Below are 26,448 nucleotides of genomic sequence, written 5' to 3'. Positions count from 1 at the left end.
CTGCCTGTGTCTCTGCCTCTCTCTCTCTCTCTGTGACTATCATAAATAAATATATAATTATATATGGTCCAAAGATAAAAATATATTTATCCTCTTTTTTACATGGAAAAATGTAAATGTAAACTAATGGCCCCAGCACATTAGTTCAGTGAGTATGTAGTTAATGTCTGCTCAGAGCAGCATGCACATGAAGAACAGCAGGTACAACTACCTCTATCTACATGCAGGATCAATTTCCTAAGTGTTCAATTGGTCAAGTTCATTTTCTGGATAATTGTTTCCTATAGCTAGAGAAAAAAAAATCTATGAATTCCTATGTGTTTCCAGTCCAAACAACTTTGCTTCCATGAATCTCCTAAAAGAAATATGCTATAATTAATCAAATTTGAACACCAAATAACTTAACTACACATAAATGATCATAAACTACTGCATCACTACTGTGTTGACTTAATGTTAACTCTGGAGGTCACATTCAAAAGTCTTTGTATTCATCTCAACCCAGCAGCAAGTAAATGTCTGGTAATTATATAATTTAACAGAAAAAAAAGGCTAGAATATTGTAGATACACTTTGATTATAATTCTGTTTTCTTCATCTACATTAAAAATATGTGAGGAAAAGGTAAAGAGTGAATAGTGATGCTATTAATATAATGAGATCATAGTTTTCTCCATTTTTAATTTTGTTACTGACTATATTACTTTTACAATAAAGATGTTAAATTTGGGGATGCCTGGGTGGCTTAGTGGTTCAGTATCTGCCTTAGACTCAGATCATGATCTCGGGGTGCTGGGATCGAGTCCTGAAGCAGGCTTCCCGCAAAGAGCCTGCTTCTCCCTCTGCCTATGTCTCTGCCTCTCTCTCTGTGTCTTTCATGAATAAATAAATAAAATCTAAAAAAAAAACCAAAAAACAAAAAAGAACAAAGAAAGATGTTAAATTTGTAAAACTCTATCAAAATTGAACTAAAGGGGTGCCTAGCTGGCTCAGTCAATAGAGCATGAGACTCTTGATCTTGGGGTTGTAAGTTTGAGCTACACATTGGGTGTAGAGATTACTTAAAAATAAAATCTTTTGGGATCCCCAAGTTGCTCGGCAGTTGAGCGTCTGCCTTCGGCTCAGGGCATGATTCCGGAGTCCTGGGATCAAGTCCCACATTGGGCTCCCTGCATGGAGTCTGCTTCACCCTGTGTCTCTGTGTGTCTCTCATGAATAAATAAATAAAATATTTTTAAAAATAATAAAAAATAAAATAAAATAAAATCTTTTAACAAATGAACTATAAATTATATAATTTTTCATTTATGTATCAAAAAAGAAACTCACATGGCATTTGATTCTGAAGAAGACACTTTAATTAATTTTTATAAAATAAACCCTACAAAGATTTCTCAAAAGAAGTTTTAAAAATAACTTCTCAAAGTAAGTTCAAACTACATCTCTGTTTTGTATTATAAGCAAGGGATTCTCAAGTATAAAAGAAAATCAAGTTACACATTGCACATCACCATTATCCTTAAGTACTATTTAGAAAACCATGATACTGTATATATAAAACTCATTTAGTTCCATAGTTTCTTATCTAAAAGAGCTTTTTAAAGATATTTATTTTCTGGGTTTTTAAAATATTTTCATTCCTTATCTCTAGATGAAAATTGATGAGCAATTTAGGACATGATGTAAATCTAGGATTTATTGATCATATATTCAAAGACACAGAATGAATCTATAGGATACAGGTTTCACATGGCATTTGTCCGGAGTGAGTTTAAGTTGTGCCTTGACTTCTGAATGTGAAACTAGATACAATTACCACAAACTAAGACAGAATATTACAAATGAAGATACTCTAACACAAAGGCTTGTAGGATTTTGTTTAGATTGTCAATGGTTGTTTCGTCCAAATTTTCTTCATTGTCATCCATAGTGTGCCAGACTTCAGGGAAAGGAGATGGGATCAGATGTAAAACTGGAACACCTAATAAGAAAGAACCAACTTGTAATCAAGTGCTTATCTCCAGTGAGTAAATTAGAAAGTATCACTCTTCAAACACAAGTCTGAGTGAGAGATCTGTGCCATATAACCACAGCTGATAATTCATCATTTTCTGTATACTTCTTTGTATCTTCCCCTTTTACTCCAAAGCCATTCATTCATTCAACAAATGTCACTGTATTCAGTAACTAATTTTAAAGTGCTTACTACGTACCAGTCACTATTCTAGAAGTTGAGAGTTCATCAGTGAAAAGGTGAAGCCCTGTTCATACAAGAGCTTACATTCCAGTAAAGAAAGAAGCAAGTAAACAAATATAAAAATAATTTCAGAGAATGATAAGGGTTCTAAAGAATAATAAAACAAGGTAAGGGAAGAGAGAATGAGGGGCAGACAGCTGGGCCAAGAAAGATGTATTTAATGTTAGGGAAGGCTTGTTTGAGAATCTCACATTTGGTTAGAGATGTGCAACAAAGGGAAAAACAAGCTCTGAAAAGATATGGGGATGAGTATTCCAGGCAGCAGTATTAGTAAGTACAAAGGTCCTGAGGTAGGAGTGTGTTTGGCCTGCTTGAGGAACAGCAGGAGGACAATGTGGCTGGATCAGAGCAATAATTGGAGAGAAAGGTAGGAGGAGATGTTGGAGAAGAACAGAGTCATAAAAAGGAGATCCTTGTAGGTTATGGTAAAGACTTTGGGTCTTATTCTACATGATGGCAAGCCACCAGAGCTTTAAAGCAAGAATAGGGAAGAACAGAGAACAAAGAACAAAGAATAGGGAATAGGGAAGCAACTGCAAAAGCTAGGACCAATTGGGAAGCTACCACAAGAGCCCTTGAGATTATTTAGACTTCCATCACTGCTTCCCTATTAATCAGAAAACACCAGAGTTACACAATTTATAAGAATATAATCTTACTCTATGAATAAGAAGGCAGGGTCAGCGGAATATGGGCTTTTATAAATATTCTAGAATGGGGGTAGGGGTTTAAGGATTTGGAATGACTTCTAAGAAAAAAGAGAAGTCATGAAATAGTGGACGATTTAATCTATGAAGTAATTACATCTAATGGCTCCTTATCCTTCTATATTGTTGCAAATAAACAAAATACAATAAATATACAGTAAGTAAAAACTACATATGTGCACGCACATGTCCATACACACACACACACACACACACACATTACCTCTTCTTAAAAATGGAATATGGTCATCCTGAATCACTCCTCCATAACTATGATTCTGGAAATAGCACCTCTCCAAAGAGTGATCCTTGAGTAAACCTAATTTGTGGAGTTCTTGTTCTGCAGACAACAATTAAACAGTAGGTGATTATCAATTCTTAGCTGATCAATACTCAGAATTCACAGGGAATTTGAAATCTTGGCCATCACTTTTAAACAATATGCAGCAGTGAGCCCACTATACCCATGGCAATAAGCATTTGGGCTACACTTGCATGTACATTTCGGAGTAGTTCAAGGGAGAGAAGAATCACACATCTCTAGCTTTACAGGTGAGAACCTCCTTAGAGGTAAATACTAAGTTGAACAATGGAAAGATGGAGAATGAGAAAACCAGAGGAAAGCCAGGGCGGGGGGTGGGGACAGGTTTACCTCAGACTCAGGTAAAAATTTCTCTTATAATATTCTAGATTTGGATATTGGCAAAGTCTGAACTCACGTGGAAAGTATGAATTGAGAGAACTGTTTTTCCTGCTACTTAGAAAAATACAAATCTATCCTGCTCCAGTAAAGTTTGTGTAGCTAATACGAATTCCTAGACTGAAGTTCTTGCCTCAAAAGCAGGTCTCCTGGCCTAGAGTTTATCATAAAGATCTATCTCATTTTCATCTCTCCCTGATGCCAATCGGCTTTGTGTGTGTGTGTGTGTGTGTGTGTGTGTGTGTGTGTCTGCGCACTACAGGGTAAGGAGTAGTGGAGGTATGAAGGGAAGAATTATTCCTTTTCCTTCTCCAAGACCCATTTCTCTCTCTTGAGCCATAGATATTTTGTTTCTTTGCATGGCCTGGCTTGACCTTCTAGCCTAGTCTACTCTCATTTAACTGACCCTACACTGTCTCTTAAATGACTTTTGAAGGATCTTGGCTTTCTCTCACATCCCAATCTCTTACTTCCTTAGAAAATAGAGATGATTCTAGATTTAAAGGAAAACCATGTCTGAACAAGGTAGGAAATAGAAGATGGCAATGACAGAGATTTAAAAAAAAAAAAAAGAAAAATTAAAGAATCCTTTTTGGTATCATAAGGACTGTGACAGTTATCATTAGCCAGCATGCTTTTCTGAGTGTTTTCTCTAGACATGCATTCCATACACTGCAAACAGGATTCTGTGAAAATACTTTCCAACCATTGCTAGGGATATGCAAATATTAAATGTAGCATTGTATGTTTCCAGTTCTAAATGCAGTCTCATGCAGGGAAATAAAGTGAGCCTACTGAAAAAGATAAATGGGAGCAATAAACTAGTCAGTAAAGCAAGAAAAAAAGCCAGCAAAGTATATTATATTTTCAAATAATATATTTAAATCAAAAATTTTGAACTTTCTTTTTTCTTTTTCTATTGTTATAAATTTGAATTTTAAAATGTAGTATTTTTTCATAGGGAGGAACTTGGCTGACCCTTTAGTGACAGTGGTGCTTACCAATCGCTTCAAGTCTATTAAACCATCTGGCAGATTTTGGAAAAAAATTGGGAAATGTTGGGTTGGGTGCTCCAATTAAATCCAACAAGACCAATAAATCCTAAGGGAGAAAAAAAATTGTTTAATCACTGTCACCAAAACACATTTCTTATTCACCAATGGAAAAACAATAGTCAAAATTAACTGTATTTTAACAATTCAGAATAATCTAGAGAGCTGTATAAATGAAAAAAAAAAGATTTAATAACATTGTAAGTTAATTATCTTGAAGAACTTTTAAAAATCTTGCTTAATGCAACCTGGACAAATGGCAAAATATAAATTTTTTGTGTCTGTAACCCCAGAAGGAAATCACTAAGGATAGATTAGAAAGAGGACATTCAGATGATATTTTATATTTTATTCTTTATTAAAAAAGAATACATTTACTTTTATTTTCAGATGGGATTCCAAGCCTTTCTGATCATCTATTCCATTCTACTTAGTCTTTATATCCTTAGTCTGTAATGATACAGCTGCCTAGGGAAAGCACTTGAGTAGAACTATTCCTCAAAGCAGAATATAGGAAAAATTTCTTGACTACAAGTTCTGTGACCTACGGTCTCTGGATCCCATTTCCTCTTCCATCAAACCAGAAGCTCAAAGTTACTGGTTTTTAAAGGCCCCTTCCGATGATAAGTCTCCATAATTACACCAGTGTTTCTCGTTTGAGCCGTAAAACATCACCAGGCTTGAGGACTCCCTGAAGACTACCCCCACATTAAGAGCTCCTGATTTATATAAATGAGATAACATGCAGGTAGATATGTAGCACAAATCCTGACACATAGTAGATAAATATCTGCAGAGTCTATGATTCTAAAGACATAATATCTATTAACTCATGAATGATGATTAAATACATTCATCGGGGAAAATGGGTTTATTTGCAATAAGACTTTATTTACAAAGTTGGATAACCATCAATATGGATTCATATATTTGGACTGATAAATAACTTTGTCCCTCCTCTTGATCAACCTGGTCTCCCCTCCTCCTTTGAATTTCGCTTTTTAGCCACTTGGGCAAAGGACTGACTGAATGAGTGCCAACCATATTTCCCTGACCTATTATGAGCTGCCAACAGACAACAGTATGGAGAGAGTGCCGGCATGATGTGTTAGAGCCACAGAGGACACTTAATGTGGCTATTTGGACTCCAGGGTGAAGGTCATTGACATGGCAAAGGAAAGGGATGAGTGGGGGGAGTTAGGAATAGGCTTTGAGTTCACAGATAGGGTGAGGGCAGGGATGAAGACAGGGAAGAAATGAAGTCTCAAGGATAGCATGAGGTCCCAAGCTGCGGTTAGTGAGGATCTAAGACTGCGTGAAGGTCAAATATGGGAAGAGAAACAGAGTAAGGAGAGAACTCAAAGGTGAGATGAGGAACTAGGGATGGAGTATGGGCCCAGAAATGGAAATTAAAATGCGGCCATGCATTGCCATTACTCAATAATAAGAGCAAAGTTTTAAGGCAGCATCAAAAATGTTACCATCCCCATGCAATGATATTATACCAAAACACATCTGACACAATGTCACATACACACGTGGAGTCATTATAATACTTTGAGGACATCAAGGAAATTCCTCACTCCCATCCCCAATAACATGTCTCACTCACACTCTAGTTCCCAAGACCCCAGCCTCCTCAAGCTTTGTAGAGGCCTCAAAAAAGGAATTTGCTCTCACCATCTCTCCACAGAACTAGGGAATGTGCTCCCATTGAACTGAACTGAATCTGATGTTTCCTTAATCTTATTTTTTTTTACATTATTTTAATTAAGCTCGGTCAAACATAACTTCTAACCCAGAATCATTCTTTTCAGCTCTGGGATTCCTCAAAAGCCCAATGCCTGCCAAGGAATGTTCCATAATAAACACTCTGCTCCAAGACTGCAGTGGCATTCTTAGGTCTCTCATTGGCTTTAGCTTTGGTTTTCTTTGAGGCAGAGCCTGCAACTGCAACACCATGAGAATTCCCCAGACTAACCATGCCGTGCAGTTGGTTGGTGTCTTTCGATCCAGGTGGGTGTGGTGTTGATGCCATCTTGGGAGCTAAGTGCCGAGATCCATACAGAGAATCATGAAGAGACCAATGAAGAAGAGCCTCTTCCCCATCAAAGAAAATTAGCTGGAGTGAGAGATCTGGCTTGGAGTCTGGAATTTTCTGGTAAAAGGAATAGTAAAAAGATAGCAAAAACAGGATTTTTAAAAGACAAGATAGTTTCCTATTAACTGGGCAAAAGTACAGATATGCCATGAAGAAAAGGAAGATACCAGAGCAAGTAAAAATATGCCAAAATGTATTTTGTACCACTTTGCCTCCAAAAATCATCCCATCTCCCACAGTCTTCACCCATATAAATATCACTTTGTCTGAAAATAGAAGTCTTATATTTTTTCTTACTCCTTAGAGAAATTTGAAACTCTGATATTGTCATGGTGGGCAAGGTGAGATGACACATCACCCTGTTCCCCCCCAGAAGAATCTGTTGCCCCTGCCACCAAGAGAGCTCTCCGCAGGTCTTCAGCTGTTAGCCCCTTTCAGGGACTGCCTCAGCACCTCCAGAGCTCCCCAGGGTTGGCTCAGACAGTTGTTGAACGTGCACTGGCTGATTGACTTCTTCTTCTTCCTAATCCCACTTCTCTTTCCTCCCTGCTACAGCTGTTAAGCCAGGGCCACTCGCTCAGAAAGGACCTGAATGCTTCATTCCACGTCAGTGCACATTCCTGGGAACACGCAACCTGAAATAACTGCAAATTTTCCTTGCTTCCCACATTATTTGAGTCTGTAATTTTTAAGTGAATCTAGGTCCAAGGATCTGCCTTAAGGAATGCAACAAGGACACATAGAATAATAATTACAGCCTCTCCTGTGAAGGAGTCTACACGTCAGTTGTGTTAGGAAAGATATATATGCGAGCGACAAAGAGCGACAACAGTCATAGATGCAGCATAAAACATTGCTGGGAACTGCACAGAATGAGAGGTCAAATCCTTGGGGTGTCAGGGAAGACTTGATGAATCAGTATTTGAGCAGAACATAGAAGGGCTAGTAGGATGCTGGTCAATTTTATACTTTTTACTGTCACTTCTTGCTTTTCTGATGACTCCTACCCCCACGGTCCTCCAGCCCCACTGGAATCCTTGATCTGTTAAATCTTTCACCTGTTCACAATCTTTCACCCCCATGAAGTACTTCACTCCATATTCAGCTAAAATTCCACAATCATTCTAACCACTCCCTTGCCTCTCACCACAGTCAACTCCCTGGCCTCTCTCTGCCTTGGTTAAGCTCACATGGCAAAAAATATAACCTTTAGACCACCTCACTGCCTACCTTGTGCCTGCATATAGTTAAAGCTGGCTGAAGAAAAATATACAACCATTTGCTTCTTCCACCTCAACATACTCCTGGGGATATGCTCCCATCAGACTGAAGTAAATCTGAGATCTCCCTAATCTGTTATGGATATCCTGTCTCCTCTTATCTCTCTAAGAATTTTTTTTATTTTTTTAATCTCTAAGTATACTTAAAACAGTGTCCCTTAAGTTATCTCCTGCTCCTTGTGCTCTATTTCCTCCAAATTCATTTTTCAATTCGTATCATTTCACTCTCTTTCATGCTGGAAACCATCCTCAAATGTCTGGCCACCCTTTGTGTTTATTCATATTAAAGAATGAGGTACTAGGGGTGCCTGAGTGGCACAGCTGGTGGAGCATCTGAGTCTTGATTTCAGCTCAGGTCATGATCTCAGAGTTGTGGGACTGAGTCTCAAGTTGGGCTCCATGATCAGTGGGGAGTCTGCTTGAGACTCTCTCCCTCTCCCTCTGCCCCTCTTCCCATCACTCCCTAAAAATAAATAAATCTTTTTAAAAAATAAAGAATAAGGTACTAAAACACTGATTAGAGACACAGATTGGTTGGTTTTACTAGAAGGTAATATGGTGCCCAATTGGTGTTTTCACCAAAAGCCCCTCAAATCTTGGGTCTTTTTCATGAGGTAGTTCAAATTCCCCAGAGAAGAAGCATCCAGGTTCCCACCTGAGGGGTACAAGCTGAGTGCTGGCTTTCTCATGCTGATAATGGGGCAAAGGCCGGGGACCTCACTGTTCAATGCGCAGACTTTCACCTAATCTTTTTTATTTCCATGGGACATTTCATTCCTGCCCTCCTCTCTATGTGGCATCCTCACATCCAGAACTTCCCTGGTTTAGTTTCTCCAGAAAAATTATCCTGTCCTCTCCTATAAGGGCACAGGCGACATCCTCACCTATCTGCCAGGGATGGGGTAGGAATCTACATATCCCAGTACTCCTTGTGCTGACTTACAAACGCTTCCCTCTCAGCCCCCAGCCTCACTTGTAACTCCCTCACTATATCCACCAAACCCTGAGCCACTTCAGGAGTTTGGCAGGGGACTACTGACTTTCCACTTCTTCCTCAAACTGGGGAAAAGGACTTCTCTCTACTCACACATGTCATTTGTCATTTCTCCATTTACCTTTTGTCTTCATATTGTGGTTCCCATTAACACATGTTCCCTAGTTTCTTCAAAGATGGAATTTTCCTGATTGTTTTAGGGTGATTTCCCAAGATGGTAAAAAATGTCTTTATCATCTGAAAATTAAGTTATTTTTGTATGCTAATCATCACAATTGTTTTAGTATCACTCCTTAGACCACAAGAATATTTATAATGTATTTATTATAAGTAAATGTATATACATATAAATATAATTTATTATACTGAGCCTCTCCATAACTCCTGGGAGCATTAAGCACAGGATGCATCCAGTCTGTACAATACATACGTATTCGGAGTTCAATAACTCTAAGTAATTAAACAGATTTTCTCATTGGCTAAAGGTGTAAGGTACATACTTCAGTGGAGACATGCTAAGTTTCCAGTTGTTTAAAGGGCCTTGACTGGTTCCAAAGCTCTAGTTCCAAATCAAACAGCACAATAATGAAATACCAGAGCAGATTAAGATTGCCTGGGATGAGAGACATCCCACTCATGCATGCCCAGGGTAAAAGCAAGAGCAGGCAATTTTCATATTGTGTAGGTCTGAAGGTTCAGATGCCTCACTGAAATTTCAACAGGTGAGTGACTCCAGTGGTCAGTGCAATGGTTTACTTTCTGTTCCAATCATTAAAACAAGAGTGGACAATAATACTGAGTCCCATAAGGCACCTTGTTCTTTTTGTATTTTTTTTTTTTCAGGATTAGCAAGAAAATAACTGTGGCCTTCAATTTCTGGTAACTCAGTCTTGGATCTGGGAAAATCTGTGTGGCCTGATTTGTGATGGTCTTTCAGTTCTTCATGGTAATATGATAAATGTCTTGTTACCAGTGTCAACATGATCAGTGAATTATCTGCAGTCTTTGCCCATCCAAAGCTGTATCAGCTAATGCTGCAATAATAAGGGGTAAATACCCACCCCAAACTTTTTTTAAAAGATTTATTTATTTATTTATGATAGACATAGAGAGAGAGAGGCAGAGACAGAGGAGAAGGGAGAAGCAGGCTCCATGCAGAGAGCCTGACGTGGGACTCGATCCCGGGACTCCAGGATCGCGCCCTGGGCCAAAGGCAGGCGCTAAACCGCTGAGCCACCCAAGGATCCCCAATACCCACCCCAAACTTAAAGCAACACTTATGTGTCCTCCTGGGTCCGTGGATCAGCTGGGGGACAGCTGATCTAGGCTGGGTTTGATTGGAGGAGCTCTGCCTCACCGTGCAGTTATTAAGCTTGGCTCTGATCCACATGTCTTATCCTCCCCCTGAGACTGGTAGGCCAGCCAGGGCATGCCCTTTTGGTGGTGGCAAAGATGCAAGAGAACAGCCCGATTACACAAGCACATCTCCAGCCATTGCTTGTGTCATATCTGCTAGCATCCAATTGGCCAAGACAAGTCAAATAACCAAGCCCAGAGTCAAGGAATGAGAACATACAACCTGCTACAGGGGGAAGGCAAACGATGGGAATGTATACCTGTAATCTTACTACTGGAGGGTTGCAGAGAGTTGGAGCAATAATCCAGTCTATTCTCCTGTCCTTCTCCCAGGTCACAATCCACTACCACCTACCCAACCCATGACAGCTGAAGAACTTAAAATAACTCCTTAATATGTAAATTTATTTTAAAGTACAACTGGAAAAATGAATCTGATACTCTTCACATTTCAATCAAAACTAGTCCTTTTTTTAATTGCCCACATCACCGTTACTTCTAGGAGAAAGGATAATTAAGAGAATGTGTGTGTATTTTTTAAGTGGGGATGTCCAACCAGCAACTCATTCAGCTCTTTCTGTCTGTCACTAAAACCAGGTATGAGCTACATAGAAAAAGGTAAAGGAGTTCACCCAGAGAAAACACACCCATTCTACGGACTATGCCTTTCATTTAATCTCCTTATGGTAGAATGCAAACATATCAGCCTCTGAACTCCCCCACCCAATTGCTAAGGAAAGGTACTGGGTTAAAAGCAGAGCAGAGGATGGGAGAAAGACATTATAGAAGGTTCAGGAAACAAAATAAAACAAAACAAAAAAAACAGTGAAAATGATACCAAGAGGTTACAAACAATTCTTGCTTTCTTCAAGTTCAGCATATCCAGCAAAAATAGAATCAAATATCTCTATTACTTCCATTACAAGATAAACCTTTTACTTCTTTACCTCCATTGTAGCAGAGGCCGGCCCCTTCATAAAGCTCTCAAGGGGAAAAAAAGGCATTTGTTGCCTGCGAACAAAGTTTTTTGTTTTTGCTTTGTTGTGTTTACTTGGTTATGAGTGATATCTGAACAAAATGTCTTCATCTAGCTTAGCACTTTTTTCCAATATACCCTTAAGAACAGAGACTGAAATAACATCTGAGAGTCCCAGAAGCATTTTGAGCTGAGAACATAACAAAAGCTCTGCTATGCTACATAAAATTGAGCCGAGATTCACAGATAATAACAATAATGCATTTTCTGCTCCATGCTTTTCATCTTGATATGTCTGAATTACCCACTCTCAGCACCACTTTACAGCAACCCCCTCCCCCACCTCAAGAGCCACATCTCTCAGATTAGAAGGTTGTGATGTTTCATGGCTACATAAACAAGAAGAAATCCACATACTTCTCAAACATATATACCTGTACCAACTGTACACCTGCTTCATTTGTTGCAAAAAAATGTTACATTTAATATGTATGCAAATTTAGGTAATCAAGTGCCAATGAATAAATTCACTCTCATGTATCTTAGATTTACCCCGCATGGTTAACATTTCAAATAGTATAATCTTCCAATTAATATTCATTTTAACTCACATCATTTTGCAACAGATTAGTACAAAGTGTACTGAAAGTACATTTCTAAATGGCCTTCTTACTCTCCCAAGGATTCTAGAATTCACTCTGAGTTCTTCTAATGTGTTTTATCCCAAGAATATACGAGACGGAAACAAATACCTCTAAGGAAAGGAGTTGCTTGTCTAAGGCACGGGCAAGTTCCAACAACATTGCACATGGCACGGCTGAATCAGTGGCTCCCACAAACACCCTGTTGTCCCAAGGGTGAAAATACTTGGAGTCGTAGTGACAGGCGAGGACCAAGTGTCGTTTAGCAGTGGGATTGAGGGTGCTGATGATATTTGAGAAAGACCGGTATCCATAGGGTGTCTGACTCAAGAAGGTGTCTACTTCCAAGACCCAGTCGGCTTGAAGTCTCTGAATTCTCTGCATGATGTGCTGATCAAAAGAAAAACCAAAATTTCAGATCTGGACAGTTTCCATTGGTTAATTCTATATATATTTTAATTTTGTGTGATGTCTTTCAAGTTAAAAATGCAATACATGATTATGGAATTAATAGCAAGGATCATAGAATTAGTAGGAAGGATTCCTCTCCCTCTCCCCTAACCATCGACTTGCAAAGCAAATCCCAATCGTTAGTATTCACCAATGTTAATAGGCTCAGGTATATTTTTCCACACCATTCTTATTGTTTATATGAATATGTATTAGCACACAAACACATATTTGGCAAAGGAGTACATGTTTCTATAGGAACCTACTTTACACATGATTCTGCTCCTTGCTGTTCTCATTGAACAATATAGCAGAGTCATTTCAACACATCAGGAGACAGAGACTCAGTTTGGTACATATTAAAGTCCACTTTCAATATTTCTAAGAAGCAAAGAAGGTATCTTGAGAAGTCAAATCTACCAAGGTCCTACAGGTCTCCACTCCTACAGTAAGCTCTTTGAGGGCAAAAACAGCAAATGGTAGCTCCTTTTGTCCCAAGTGCATAGCATGTACCCCAAGGTCCGCAAATACTTCAAAATGTAATATATGCTAACAAAAGATACTGATGCTGTAATGAAGTCCCATAGCAAGGGGGTGGTTGGGGGACATTTGAGGTCTTGTCCACTTTAAGAATCAATAAGCAACTCTGAACCCTAATGACATATCGCATGGTTTTCCTTTTGCACCGAGGTAGATTCAAACCCCGCTACAAATGGCAAAAATAAAAAGGAGTCTATTTTCACATCTCTTGATGACCTGGAACTTATGACTAATACATTGACTGACAGGTCGCAGATGGAAAAGAAACACCACTTTCGAGACCAGCAGTGCCTTCCCTAAGAGTCTAGAATGTGCGATGTAAGGAGATACAGTGAGCTCACTGCTGTTCCATTTGTCCTTTTCCGCCTCCATTTTCTCTCATTTTATTTTTCTAAGTAGGTTTCATTTATCTTGTTTTATTTTGAAATATTGTATACGTCTTTGTAAGTTTGTCTTAGAGGATTGGTTTAAAACATCAAAAGACAAACTAACCACCACCAGAACTGGCAATTTGTTCCACAATTAACATTCAATAGGGATGAAATTTGAGGTGATAAATAACTCATAATAACTAGAAAAGAATGGAAGGATTTTGCCAGGGTTTTTTGTTTTTTTTATTTTTTTGAGGTTTTTCCCCCGCAAGGGAATACCAGATTTTCTAACCTACCCAACTCTTGTGTGGCCTGTCGTAACTAATGGGACATGACACATAGGCAAAGGTTTTGGAAAAACCGTGGCAGGAAGCTTCCAGGAAAATAACTAAACTAGAGAGAGAGGACAGTGATTCTCCACTCAAACCTGCAAAAGCCAAATAAACAAACATTTCGCTGATAATCACTCCCTGCTTTCCATAGTGAGTTGGACTTTGGCCACGATAGCATGTGTGCACAGTCCCTTACCTTTTCTATTACAAGTTTATAGGTTCTCCCTTCAAGTAATAAAAAGAAATGTTTCTAACCGTTTTAAAATCATCACTCATATCTCATAACTTTGTTTTCATCCACAATTCTCAATACTGGGCTTTGCTCACAGTATTAACTTGTCACTAAATAGAGGCTGACTGTAACTAATAAGTTAGTCTCAGTGAGAATACATAAAAGTATATGATATCACACATTGGTAGTTTGAAATCACTTTGCATCTCAACTTTGCATCTCAGATAAGCTTTCTACAGAATATGAAAATAAGTTATTCCTAGAGTTTGAGAAAAAGAAAATTTTCCATAAAAGGGGTCATCTTAAAAAAAAAAAAAAGGCATATACTCCAGAACATCTGGTATCCAGATGATGAACTGCTTCAAAGCCAATAGCAGCTTGTGTGCTTACAAAAATGAATTGAGATTTTAAAAATATATATCTGTTAGCTTTGTTCAGCTAAGGTCTCACACACAAACCCACTGCTCAACTAATAAATAGGTTGCGGACATAATTTCTGATACCTTATGTTGACACTAAAATCCACAAAAGCATCAGCAAATGCCCCCCAAATTCTCACTGAAGCAACCTTTTAACCTTTTTTATTCAGTATAAATATTTTTTAATTATCTTAGCAACGAATTTCTTTATAAACAATCGAATTAAAAAAAATAATAAAAAATAAAAAAACAATCGAATTGGCTCCATAATCTAATTAGGTCACCAATATCCCTTGCTATGCTTTTGGCCCTCGGGCTTAATCTGCAAGTTCCCACTGCAATTCTCTAGAGTAGGCTCCCAAAACTACTGCTTTGATCACTAGAATGCCCTAAGTGGGGAATGCTTCCTGAAACCTATTAGCAAGAACTCAGCCCCCCTCCCAATTGCAAAATGCAATTTAGGATATAGATTGTACTTGGATTATTCTTGATTTATTTTTTGGAGTGAGGAAAGGAGAAAAAGAAGGATGGAGAGAGATAAAGATGAATATATAGAGACAGAGAGACTGACACTGAGTAGATCCAAAAAGAAAAGGATACAAAGATAAAGGTAAAGATTATGAGAGAGAGAGACAGAGAGTGAGAGAGGAAGAGAGAGAAAGATAGACATAAATATGACATTCTACTTCCAGGGGTTGGGGAGAGCCTAAGCACTGTAGGTTAGCATCAGTCAATGATCCTGGGTCTAACTGAATTTCACTTAAATTCTCATTTCCAGGTTCCAAGAGACAATGATAGTAGTAGACCTGGTTTGTTTGGAGAAAGAAGATTCTACAGTATTTGCACGCAGTCTACAAACAGATCATTGTCAGGATGCTGAATCCTGCCACCGGAGACTATTCCTTCTTGAACATACCACATATTCATCTCTTGGGCTCCATGCTGAGGGCTCTCCATCCAAGACCCTCCACCTAGGGATATCCACACTTCCAGCTGAAGAAGCCCAGCTTCAGCTTCTCAGATATACTATTCATCTACAGGGAGATTTCAACCCTGAAATTTCTAGCTCGCTTCTTTTAGGCAAAGTTTCTGGCTTGCTCCTTAGTGAGATGTTATCATCTTGATCTTTAAACCATTTTTCCTAATCCTATCTCAGAAAGAAATCACTGAAATACCCCAAAATTTCACATGTTTATACTGTTTACTTTCCAAATGAATTCTCTCTTTAAAAATATACTCTAAAAATCCAATAGGCATCATTAGGCTCATTGATCAGAGGCAATAAAAATGGAGACTATGGAAGGCACCTGGTTGGCTCAATTGGTTAAGCACCTGACTCTATTTGGGCTCAGGTCATGATCTCAGAGTCGTAAGATTGAGCCCCCATATTGGGCTCACTACTCAGCATGGAGTCTGCTTGGGATTTTCTCTTTCCTTTCTCTTTGCTCCTCCCCTCTCTTAAAACAAACAAACAAAAAATGGAGACTTTGGGACATTGTTCCTATATTATTCTCAGAAAAAGAATCCATAGCAATGCATATCTTTTCTGATAATTGCAAAGGTCAGTTCAATAACCAATTTTATACCAAGTCCATGTACCTCTAGATTTGGGAGTCTTATCTAGTTGTAAGTCTGAAACTCTATAAATTACAAAACATCTAATCCAGTGCTCAAAAAGGTTTCAGGAAAAAAAAGTAGATTTTCTACTATTCTTGTTTGAATTTAGTTCTGAGTGACAGGTACTAATTCTGGTCAAATTGAGTCCATTAATGTAACTCTCTCATTATATCCTGAGCATCATCTATCTCTTCTAAAGCAGAAACCCTTTATCTTGCATAGCTTAAGGGGCAACTCTCTAAAAATTCATGATGATTTTCTTCTCAAAAAACTATAAAACTGAATCTCTTAAGTGAAATTTCTATCATAACCATCCTATTCGGATTACTGTCACATCAGCTAGAACATGCATAAGCAACCCAGCAAACAGGTCCCAACACATTCCAAAATACTGTCAATAAACTTCTCATTTGCCTCCACCCCACATGATGGCATGGAAAGTGTTATGTGTTCTGTAATTTTGATGTATTTTTTTAATCACAACAGTGTCTGTATTATTTATGCTATATATTCTGTTGAAAGCTAAATATAGATCCAAGTAGCAATATTTGTTGAGTTTAAGAATTTCTAGAGCCTCCGGGCAAGGAAACTCAGGTCTGAAGTATTCATATATGTTTCTATGTATGTACAGCCTCCTGATCAAATGGTATGGGGAAATGAAAGAAGCTGAATTGAATGAATGAATCTATAGACCTAATTTTTTTTTTTTCTAATGAGGAACTGAGGATTTTGGAAAGCCCCAGGAAGCATCCTGAGCTTCCTTTCAGAAAATGCTTGGGAGATGAGGCCTGGAAAATATCATTGAAATGAGTGGTATGTGTCTCATTCTCCAACTCAGGCAAGAGAAGATCCAGGGCTGGAGACATTTGTGAACACACACTACAGAGTTGGTTCCTCCTAGCCAATGCTCTTTAGCGATAGGATGTAGGAGTCAAGCAGATTTGGATCCAAATTCTGGTCTCATCACTACTATGTGTATATCCCTAACAAGTTAATCCATATAGCTAAATCTCAGGCCTTTTCCATCTGTGGCACTAGGATAATAATAGTACCCACATGACAGCATTGTTGTGAAGACCAAATGAGAAAAATCCATTCAAAGAACTCCATAAAGGACCTGACCAAAAACAGTGCTCCATGAAAGTCATCCATCATCATTATTATTCCTTGATCTGCCTAAAGGTTAGAAAGAACTAAGGTGTTCTTTGGTTCTCCACTGTCTAATTCCTTGGGAGAAACAGATGCTGTTTGGTTGGAAGACAAGAGCCTAATGGTGCAACAGACGATGGCTATCCTGGTTAGATGCGAGAGGCAGGAGCCATGTACTGGGCACAAAGGATGAGCATAATGGCTGTGTTGCTGGGCCTTGCAGGTGTCACTCTACTACAGAAGTGAGGGGTCAAGGTCTTTTGCCTGGAGAGATAGGCAGGTGGAGTACACTCAGAGGAGGATTTGAGGGGCCAGTCTCTCCCCATTCTTTCTTGAGCTCCTCCTCGAAATGGGGCTATTTTGAAAACAAAAAACAAACAAAAATGGTCATTTAGAGGTGGGATATCAGATCACTTAGGAAGACTGGCAGTAAGGAGGCAGAGACATTCAAGGTCTGGCCCAACTATAGTTTAATTTACCTCCTAGAGCAATGTCTTTCAAATTACAGTGGTAAAATCAGTGGATCTTGAAATCAGTTTACTGGGTCATGACCAGCATTAAAAAGCAAAACAAAACAAACCAGTAAAGTAGAATGAACAATATCAGGGTAAATCCCAGGTGATGCAAATAATAAGAGTGCGGATTTTTTTCATGGAACTTTTGTGTTGGTTAAATCTATTTTTACCTTTGTGTGTATAAAATCTAATTCTTAAAAGTTTTTTACTATTCTTTTTAACATGAATCAAAAGTTTCAGAAGCATCCCACTTGTGCAAGTAGCTTATCACTATTACTGATCTTGATTTTCCCTCCAGGGAGAATACAATTTCCCAAGAGGAATGAAGGCCTGATAAAACAGTAATTCACCCATGGCCCAGAATTGTCAGGCAAGGACCACCTAAGGCTATTGACTTTGGGGGTTAGGATCCAAGAAAATGTGGTTGGGTGCTTGGGGATATGTTATAGAAATGACCAGGAGTTGAATGCTTAGTACCCTATCTGCTGTTGTACCCCCACAGAAACTGAACACATACATTGATTTAGATTAACATGTATCACTCAATTCAGAACATTCACTCTCAGTTGCTTGATTTTCTGGTGAATAATAAGATGAGATGACAGACCTGAATATCAGACAAAAACTCGGGACATGATATTATCTCTCATGTGAAAGCAAAGTGTTCAACAACCTTCTGGTCTATGTGCCGCATCCTCACCTGGCGAGCAGCATAGCTTCCAGGAGATCCCGGGTATCGCTCTATAAGCAACGGTCGTAAGTCGTTTTCCCACATTTCAGAAATATTAGTGCCTTCTGCAACTTGTCGAAGAGACGATGAATTCAAAATGGCTGGTTCATGATAATACTGAGGATTAAATAACATTATTTAACTGGATATCATTTCATAAAATGGTCAAGACTCAACCTTGAGACATTTGCAATAGAGAACTATTTCCTTTGAACCTCAAACTAAAGAAATAGCTCTTACATCATAAAGCAAATTAAACTACTCAACTTTAAAACTGGCCCTTTAGATCTAGAAAGTTTCACTGTTTTGGCAGCTTATTTTAAAAACAAAACGAACCTAATGCATTGAACCTGAGAATTAATATTTGGCACTTCCTGTGTAACTTGTAATAATTTTAGTACAAATACTTTGTAAAAACTAAGATTTAAAATATCAATTATTAATCTCCTATTCTTAAGAAAACCCAACATTTTAAAAACTGCAGCCAACAATATGATTATACTTTATTATTACAATGGCTTTATAAAAAGGCAATATGACATTACAGAGGTGCCTGTGTTAAGCATCTGCCTTAACCTGCCAGAGTTCTGGGATCAAGCTCCGTATCTGGGATCCTTGCTCAGCAAGGACCCTGCTTCTCCCTCTCCCTCTGCCTGCTTCTCCCCTTGCTTGTGCTCTCTCTTTGTCTGTCAAATGGATAAATAAAAATCTTAAAAAAAAAAAAAAAAGGCAATTTAGTGAAGAAATACTGTCTTGGAGTCAGAGAAGTTGGATTCAAAGTCCCTGGCTGTTGTTTATAGGTTGTATGACTTTAAGCAGGTCCCTTAATTTCTCATTCCCCTCAAAAAACCTAATAAAGGAATTTGAGCTACATCTTCACTGTCCAGTATGGTAACCACTAGCTGTATATGGCTATTAAGCTCTTGAAATGTAGTTAGTTGAATTGAGATAGGCTGTAAGTGTAATATTCACATTAGATTTCAAGGACTTAGAATAAAAAAATGTAAAAATATCTCATTAAGTTTTATGGTAATTATATATTGAAGTGATCATTTTTTTGTAAATTGAGTTACATAAAATATATTTTAAAAATTAATTTCACCTATTTTTGCTTTTTTAGTGGAGCTACTAGAAAACCTAAAATTCCGTATGTGCTTCTCATCATATATTTTTATTGGACAGTTCTAAACTACATGATCATTGAAATTCCTTCCAGCCAGAGTTTGATGATTCTATAACCCACTAAATAGTACACTTTTTAACTTCAGTTAAAATATTTAGAAATTCTATTAACACCCACACTTTTAGGAACATTTACCTATTAGCTGAGTTAACCTTAACTTAAAGAGCTAAATATACATAAATATCAAATGTGTATTTTGGGGGTTTTTTGTTTTGTTTTTTGTTGTTGTTTTCAAATATGTATTTTGGTTATGACTTTATGCATGCTGTATTTTCTTGCAATACTAATAATAATGAATCATTCATTCATTGCATGTTTATCAGGTACTCAGTGATAGAACATGTCACTCCTCCCACAGGGAAGTGGATGATTGATCAGGTGATTTCTTCCCTAAGGGGAATGATGAAGGTAACTTTAGGATATTAAGTTCTGTGGGGGTTTTTTGTTTGTTTTTAAAGATTTTATTTATCTGAGAGAGAGAGTGAGCATGAAAAGGGGGAGGCACAGAGGGAGAAGCAGGCTCCCCACTGAGCAGGGAGCCCAACACGGGGCTCATTTCCAGGACCCCAGGATCATGACCCAAGCTGAAGGCAGACACTTAACTGACTGAGCTACACAGGCACCCTGAATATTAAGTTCTTTGGAATGCAAAACAGAAACCGGGGGAGCCTTGTCTACTTCACAGATCTTTCCAACGCTAGTGTTGGTTGAATATATCTCAGTGATCACATAGGTATTTTCATTCCATGTGGCTAGTGAGAAACTGTGGAATTAAAGAATGCCAATTGCCAAATTACTTATACTCTTCTACACTTGGCTGTGTCTCCGTGTTACTCTCTGGGGTGATCATTACAAGGGCAGGGGCTGTGGGTTCAGACACATACTCTCAACTCAGCTCTCCACCCCTCACTAGCTGTTAATCTGGCAAGTTACTTAACCTCGTTAAGGCTCAATTTCCATCTGTGAAATGGAGGTAATAACACCTACTTTCTAGAGTAATTATAATTAAGTGAGCTAATATATGTAAGCTATCGTAGTAAATATTCAACAAGTTATCATTCTGTTACCATCTATCAAACACAAAAGAGGTATAGAATTTAGAGCTGGAACGACCACTTATAGATGATCCAGTCCAAACTCCTGGATTTATGTCAGTGGAAACTGAGGTTCATAGAGACCAGATGATTTTCCCAAGGTGATAGGAAAGCTCCAGGTAAGTCCATGAAAATATCTGGGTTCCATGGATTCCCAGTCCTCTGCCCCTCTGCTGCCTCCCTGCCTCATCTGTGAATTGCCAGTTACCCCTAAATGTGGATGTTGTGCCTGAACATCTTAAAGTTAGTCTTCATTTACTGATATAATTTTAAATATATGTCCTGCATAAAATTGTCACTGCAGCCTTTAAATCCCTTGGTCCTTTCAGGACCTCAGTCTACTTAAGTTAGCTCTCAAACAGTGCTTGGAGAAGAAAGCTGACACTAACAGACAAAATAACAGAAATGTGAAAAGGGCAAAGAAAAAACTAGAGGTAAGAAGTGGGAAGACGTCTATGGTTAATTACTCCTTAACCAGGCCTGTCTGGTCTTTCCTGCCACCTCGCTGCCCCCAGATCAGACCACTCACCCCAGTGCACCAAGCTTCAGTCACCCTGGCCACCTTCCAGGTCCCAAAGCAATGGGAAACTCTGCTCTACACAGCCTCTGCACCTGCTGTCACTTCCGGCTTGCAGGCTATTTCTTCCCTCTTCACCTGACTCCTTCCTGCTTACTCAGATGGTGACTTGGAGACCACTTTCCTGTATGTCAACCTGTTTAACATCTGATTTCATACAGGCCATCCGCTCCACGAGGGCAATGATTGTCTTTATAGCCCAGTCCCTCCCGTAGCCACACAGCGCCCGGGGCATACTGAGTACTCAGTCAATATTGGGTGAGGTCATCAAATAAGGTATTGACAGATGAACAGTCTCTCTAAAACTGTCTTTAGAAAAGCCTGTGTCTACATCATAACAAAGCAAAATGAACATTATAAATAGCAAGTCAGTTAAATGAGAGAAACAAGCAGCTACCTGCTGCAAAGAGCTTTAAAAAGGGCTATGATTCAATTTTGGTGTCTTTGCTCTTTTTTAAAATTTCTCATCTCAGGCCACCTGGGTAGCTCAGTGGTCGAGCGTCTGCCTTTGGCTCAGGGCGTGGTGCTGGGGTCCCCAGATCAAGTCCCACATCGGGCTCCCCTCGAGGGGCCTGCTTCTCCCTCTGCCTATGTCTTTGCCTCTCTGTCTCTGTGTCTCTCATGAATAAATAAATAAAATCATTTACAAAAATTTCTCATCTCAATACCTGTGATGCCTAGAATTGGGCTGGCCCAAGGGCAGTCTCTGCGACAATTGAGAACTGTTGTGTCAGGAAGGCCATCTGACCAGTGACTCCTTTTCTGTTTCGTGTCCATTACTGCATCCCCAAGCCTACCTGTTCACTGTGGACTAGGTCCTTCCTGGCATGTCCACAGCAGGGAGGAAATTAAGCTCATAGTTAAATGGGCAATTTATGGCAATCTGTAAAAGAGTTCTTAAAAGATTTAAGAAAAAAACTGGAACAAGATAGAGAACCCTCCAGCATTGCTAGCTGTAACAGATACCATAGATTAAATAGAGTTGAGAAATAGCACCAAAAAATGCTTAATGGACGAATGAAGGGTAAGTTCAGCAGACAGGCCCATTGATTGATGCTCCTCAAAACCCAGAGTTTCATGTGTTGCTCCTCAATTTCCTGGGCTCAGCCATTTAATTAACGTGCTTCAGTAAAGAGCCCTCCTCTCCCTGCCTTGTTGGGAGGAAAGATGACCCTGTGAAACCATACGAATAAAAGCTTCACAATCAATGAAAGACAGAAAAGGGAAAACAACCACATTCTGTTAATTATTTATGCCTTCCTAGTCATTAAAGCCCTGTACAGAAAAGCAATGGACTCTCCCAACCAAAATGGTGCCTTCAACTTTCAAGGAGCCTTACTCTCAGAACCCAATAAATATAAAAATCTATGTGGAGATGAGAGGAAGCAGTGAGAGAAGAAACCTGTAAAGAAACTCTGGGCTGGACATGAAGAAAGTAAATGAGGCAAAAAACAGCGCTGAGCCCAGTGTTAAGTGCAAACCCCAAAATAGTCTAGGCTTATTTCAGTGAAAGGACACATAGACAAGTTTCTTTGGTATAGGCATTCTCAGAGGAACAAATCTCTATTACAGCCCCTGCCTTGTCTTTTCAGACAGGCAGAAAGGACAATAAGTCTGCTTTGGGTGACAAGAATCTTTCAACTAAAAAAGTGTGAACCAGATATCCTGAAACATCTCCTCTAGGCTAATCACATGGTGCCAGGCCAAAGAGGGTTTTAATTACATAATTTGTAGAGCTGGTCCCACTTGCAGGGGGATTTGAGGTCCCAAGCCATTGAATTAGAGGGAGATCATTATAGAAGCCCAGAGACTTCAATTCCAGTTTTCATTCCATATGAGTGTCTCCCAGATAACCAGTAGTGTCTCCTGTGTCTACCAGTAGATTCAACCCAGCCAGCGTTTACAGAAATCCTTCTGTTGTGCCCAATGCTTCTGACATGACAAATGCAGTCATGGAAAAGTTGAGAGCTGAATAAAAAAAGTTCTGTCTTCTTTCAATGCAAGAAGCCCTCTACCTAAAAGCAAAGCAATGTAGGCTTTGAACTGACAATTTGTTTTTGTTTTTTTTCTAAAGATTTTTTAAATTTATTTATGAGAGAGAGAGAGAGAGAGGCAGAGACACAGGCAGAGGGAGAAGCAAGCTCAATGCAGGAAGCCCGACATGGGACTCGATCCCTGGTCTCCAGGATCACGCCCTGGGTTGAAGGCCGCGCTAAGCTGCTGAGCCACTCAGGCTGCCCTGAACTGACAATTTGGAGTCAAATCCCAGATTCCTGACTTACTGGCTATGAGTAGGAAAGGCCTACTTATCTGTAAGGACATTAGAGTACTTACCTGCCAGGTTGTAGAAGCTCAAAAAAAGGCACATTTTGTCTTTCAACTCCTACCAATATCCAGCCTACCACCGACCTCCCTGTGCCTGCCTTGGAGTCTCCATTGTGGTTTCCCTAAGAATCATGGTGGGTAAAGTGGTGAATGGCTACAGACTTTTAAAACCATGGAAGAGGGGAACCTAAAAACCTTCAGAATATGTATAACTCCAGAAGTAGAACAGTGTGAAGTGCTGAAAACAGCAGTTAGAGCATGTCAGAGGTGATCCTGGAGGAGGACCCCTACCAATACATTGGTTCCCAACTTTATGACAGAACAAGTTTGGAAATAACCCAAATAACCAACAATAAAAGGACAGTTAATGAATTGCCTTCCTAATTTCTGACCAGGAAGGTACTCAGGGTGAAGGGAAGAAGGAAAGGATTTAGGTATGGAACTCAATGTTCCTTGATGGATGTTACTCCTACTGAACACCCATGGAAAGTTTTTCTTATAATGCAATTATTCTTGAGTTGCCTTCCCACATCCTCACCAGGTTCCCTGTGGCTGGTGGTCTCCACATGGAAGGAGGGGCACATTGTGGCGTCTAAATGGTGAAACTAAGGAAGCATAACACAGAGAACTAAATAAATAGTGGGCTATTTATATACACAGGCTTGTGGCTGGGTGCAACTCTGCATGTGACCCAGACAGGGCCTGTGCGTTCACCAGTGCCCTGTATTGCCAACGTGTCAGGAAATACAAGCATTCCATAAGCATTTAAAAGATGTGTCCAACAACAGGGGCACCTGCGTGGCTAGTCGCTGAGTGTCTGCCTTTGGCTCAGGTCGTGATCCCAGAGTCCTGGCATCGAGTCCCCCATCAGGCTCCCTGCGGGAAGCCTGCTTCTTCCTCTGCCTGTGTCTCTCTGGCTCTCATGAATAAATAAAATAAAATAAAATAAAATAAAGATCTGTCCAGCAGCACTGTCAAAGTTTATAACCCTTTACTGTGTTTCTTAGTACTTTTTAAAGCATATTATTTTACTTCAATAATTAACATATGCATAATTTCCTAGCAACGTCATGATTTCAAAACAGTTACACAAGAAAAAGAAATCATTTCGAACCTAGTTACTTCACCAGAGGAAACTGGCATCCTCGGTTCCTCTTAACAAATCTCCCACCTACAACTAGATACGTTGCTCTGACAACTGCATTTATTCTCTTTTAAGAAAAAAGAAAATGTTTTACAGTGAAGCTGGTCTCCAGTTAGAGCTGCTCCGCTTAAAAACCTTAAACGAGGGATCCCTGGGTGGCGCAGCGGTTTGGCGCCTGCCTTTGGCCCAGGGCGCGATCCTGGAGACCCAGGATCGAATCCCACGTCGGGCTCCCGGTGCATGGAGCCTGCTTCTCCCTCTGCATGTGTCTCTGCCTCTCTCTCTCTCTCTCACTGTGTGCCTATCATAAATAAATAAAAAAAAAAAATTTAAAAAAAAAAAAAAAAACCTTAAACGGGAGCACGCGTCTGTCCAGACACTGCCTGGAGACCCGGCGGTCCCCGGGCGTCGGCGGAGGCAGCGGTGGGGGGCGGTGCGCACACCCCCGCGCGCCCCGCGCCCCGCGCAGCCCAGCGCTGCAGCCGCGGGCCTCCGCGGTCCCGAGTGGGCGGCGGCGCGGCGGAGCGCCCTCGCCTCGCGTCTCGGCCGCAGCCGGCTAGACACACTTCCTGTGCCTATCGGTGCCCGCATCAGACCGCAGCCCACGGGAGGCCGGTGACATCACTCACCCCGGTGGCGTCTCCAAAGCAGCCCCGGGGCCGGTGAGGCACCCCGACCGGGACGCGCAGCCCCGGTTCCCCCGGGCGCCCGTTGCGGGCGCGGCTGCCCGGGCCGGGGACGACCGCCCTGCCCGCCTCCCCACCCCGCCAAGGTGGGGTCTCCCGGCCCCCGGCGCCCGCGCGTCGCCCCAGCCGCCCAGGTACAGCCACGCAGCCGCGCCGCTCACCTTCTCCTGGATCCAGTCCACCGAGACTCGGCGTCTGACCCCCCGGGCCGCCAGGGGCAGGGCAGCCAGCAGCAGCAGCAGGTGGACGGCGTCCATGGCACGCCGGGCCCCGCCGCCGGCCGTCTCCGAAGCTGTCTGGGCGCAGACTCCCCTGGCCGCAGGCGGTCACGAGCCCGGGAGCGCGCGTCCCCCGCCGCCCTCCTTCTCCAGCCCGGGTCGACTGCGCCCGCCTCCCCATCGCCTCCCGGTCCCCTCCCCACTGCGCTGCTCAGGCCGAGGACGCAGCTCTCCTCCCCCCACCCCCGATCCTCGCAACCCCGGGGCTGGGCTGTCCCGGGAGGCCGGAGCTTCCGAACCTAACCCAGGGAAGGAGCCGGCCACTTCCTTGTCCTGGAGAGGACGAAAGGAAGAGACAGGGAAGAGGCATTTTTATGATCTCCGGTGCCTGGTAACTGGGGATAGAAAGGGGAGGGAGGGTTCATCAGACCCTGTGTGGTCTGATGAAGTGTTTTCCCACAGCTCTTCAGGAAGGGTTGGACAGGGGATCGACGTTTACTGAGTACTTCTGTACCAGGCACTGTCCTAGGTGCCTGGCTCTTCCGATGTCCCTTCTATAATCTGCATAACCACGTGAGGTTGGTATTAACCCCACTTTACAGATGAGGAAACTGAGACTCCCCCTGCAGCAAGCCTGAACTAGAACCCTCAAAGTATTTCCTTTATAACAACCCAGCGTATCTTTACCTTTTTCTCGCAAATAGTTACCTTGCCTTACGGGCAACAGGTCATCTTAGAGGCGTGATCAACGAACGTGATTATCTGAAATAAATGAGATCGAAAGTGTTCCCCGTGGCTCCTT

At 40.7% G+C, this 26,448-nt stretch overlaps 2 protein-coding genes across 5 annotated transcripts in view; one reads left to right on the top strand and one right to left on the bottom strand.

Moving 5' to 3' along the window:
* LOC129510768 (60S ribosomal protein L31-like) overlaps positions 1-26,448 on the top strand; it is a 255,999-nt gene that overhangs the window by 126,080 nt on the left and 103,471 nt on the right. The gene's annotated exons all lie outside the window — the stretch shown is intronic.
* Positions 1,677-25,822, bottom strand: QPCT (glutaminyl-peptide cyclotransferase). Of its 4 annotated transcripts, none has more exons than XM_055326982.1 (7): positions 25,590-25,822; positions 18,390-18,536; positions 12,176-12,454; positions 6,698-6,874; positions 4,666-4,765; positions 3,188-3,304; positions 1,677-1,981 (listed from the first exon to the last, which is right to left on the bottom strand). In XM_055326982.1, the coding sequence occupies exons 1-7, from the start codon at positions 25,683-25,685 to the stop codon at positions 1,836-1,838; spliced, it is 1,062 nt and encodes a 353-aa protein (XP_055182957.1). In that variant the 5' UTR covers positions 25,686-25,822; the 3' UTR covers positions 1,677-1,835. The 4 variants fall into 4 exon arrangements, with proteins under 4 accessions (XP_055182957.1, XP_055182960.1, XP_055182959.1 ...); XM_055326985.1 differs by lacking the exon at positions 25,590-25,822 and adding an exon at positions 24,837-25,026; XM_055326984.1 differs by lacking the exon at positions 25,590-25,822 and adding an exon at positions 24,393-24,781.

Source organism: Nyctereutes procyonoides, unplaced genomic scaffold (assembly GCF_905146905.1).
Source record: "Nyctereutes procyonoides isolate TBG_1078 unplaced genomic scaffold, NYPRO_anot_genome, whole genome shotgun sequence".
NCBI lineage: Eukaryota > Metazoa > Chordata > Mammalia > Carnivora > Canidae > Nyctereutes > Nyctereutes procyonoides.
This window is presented reverse-complemented; position numbering and strand designations above follow the sequence as displayed.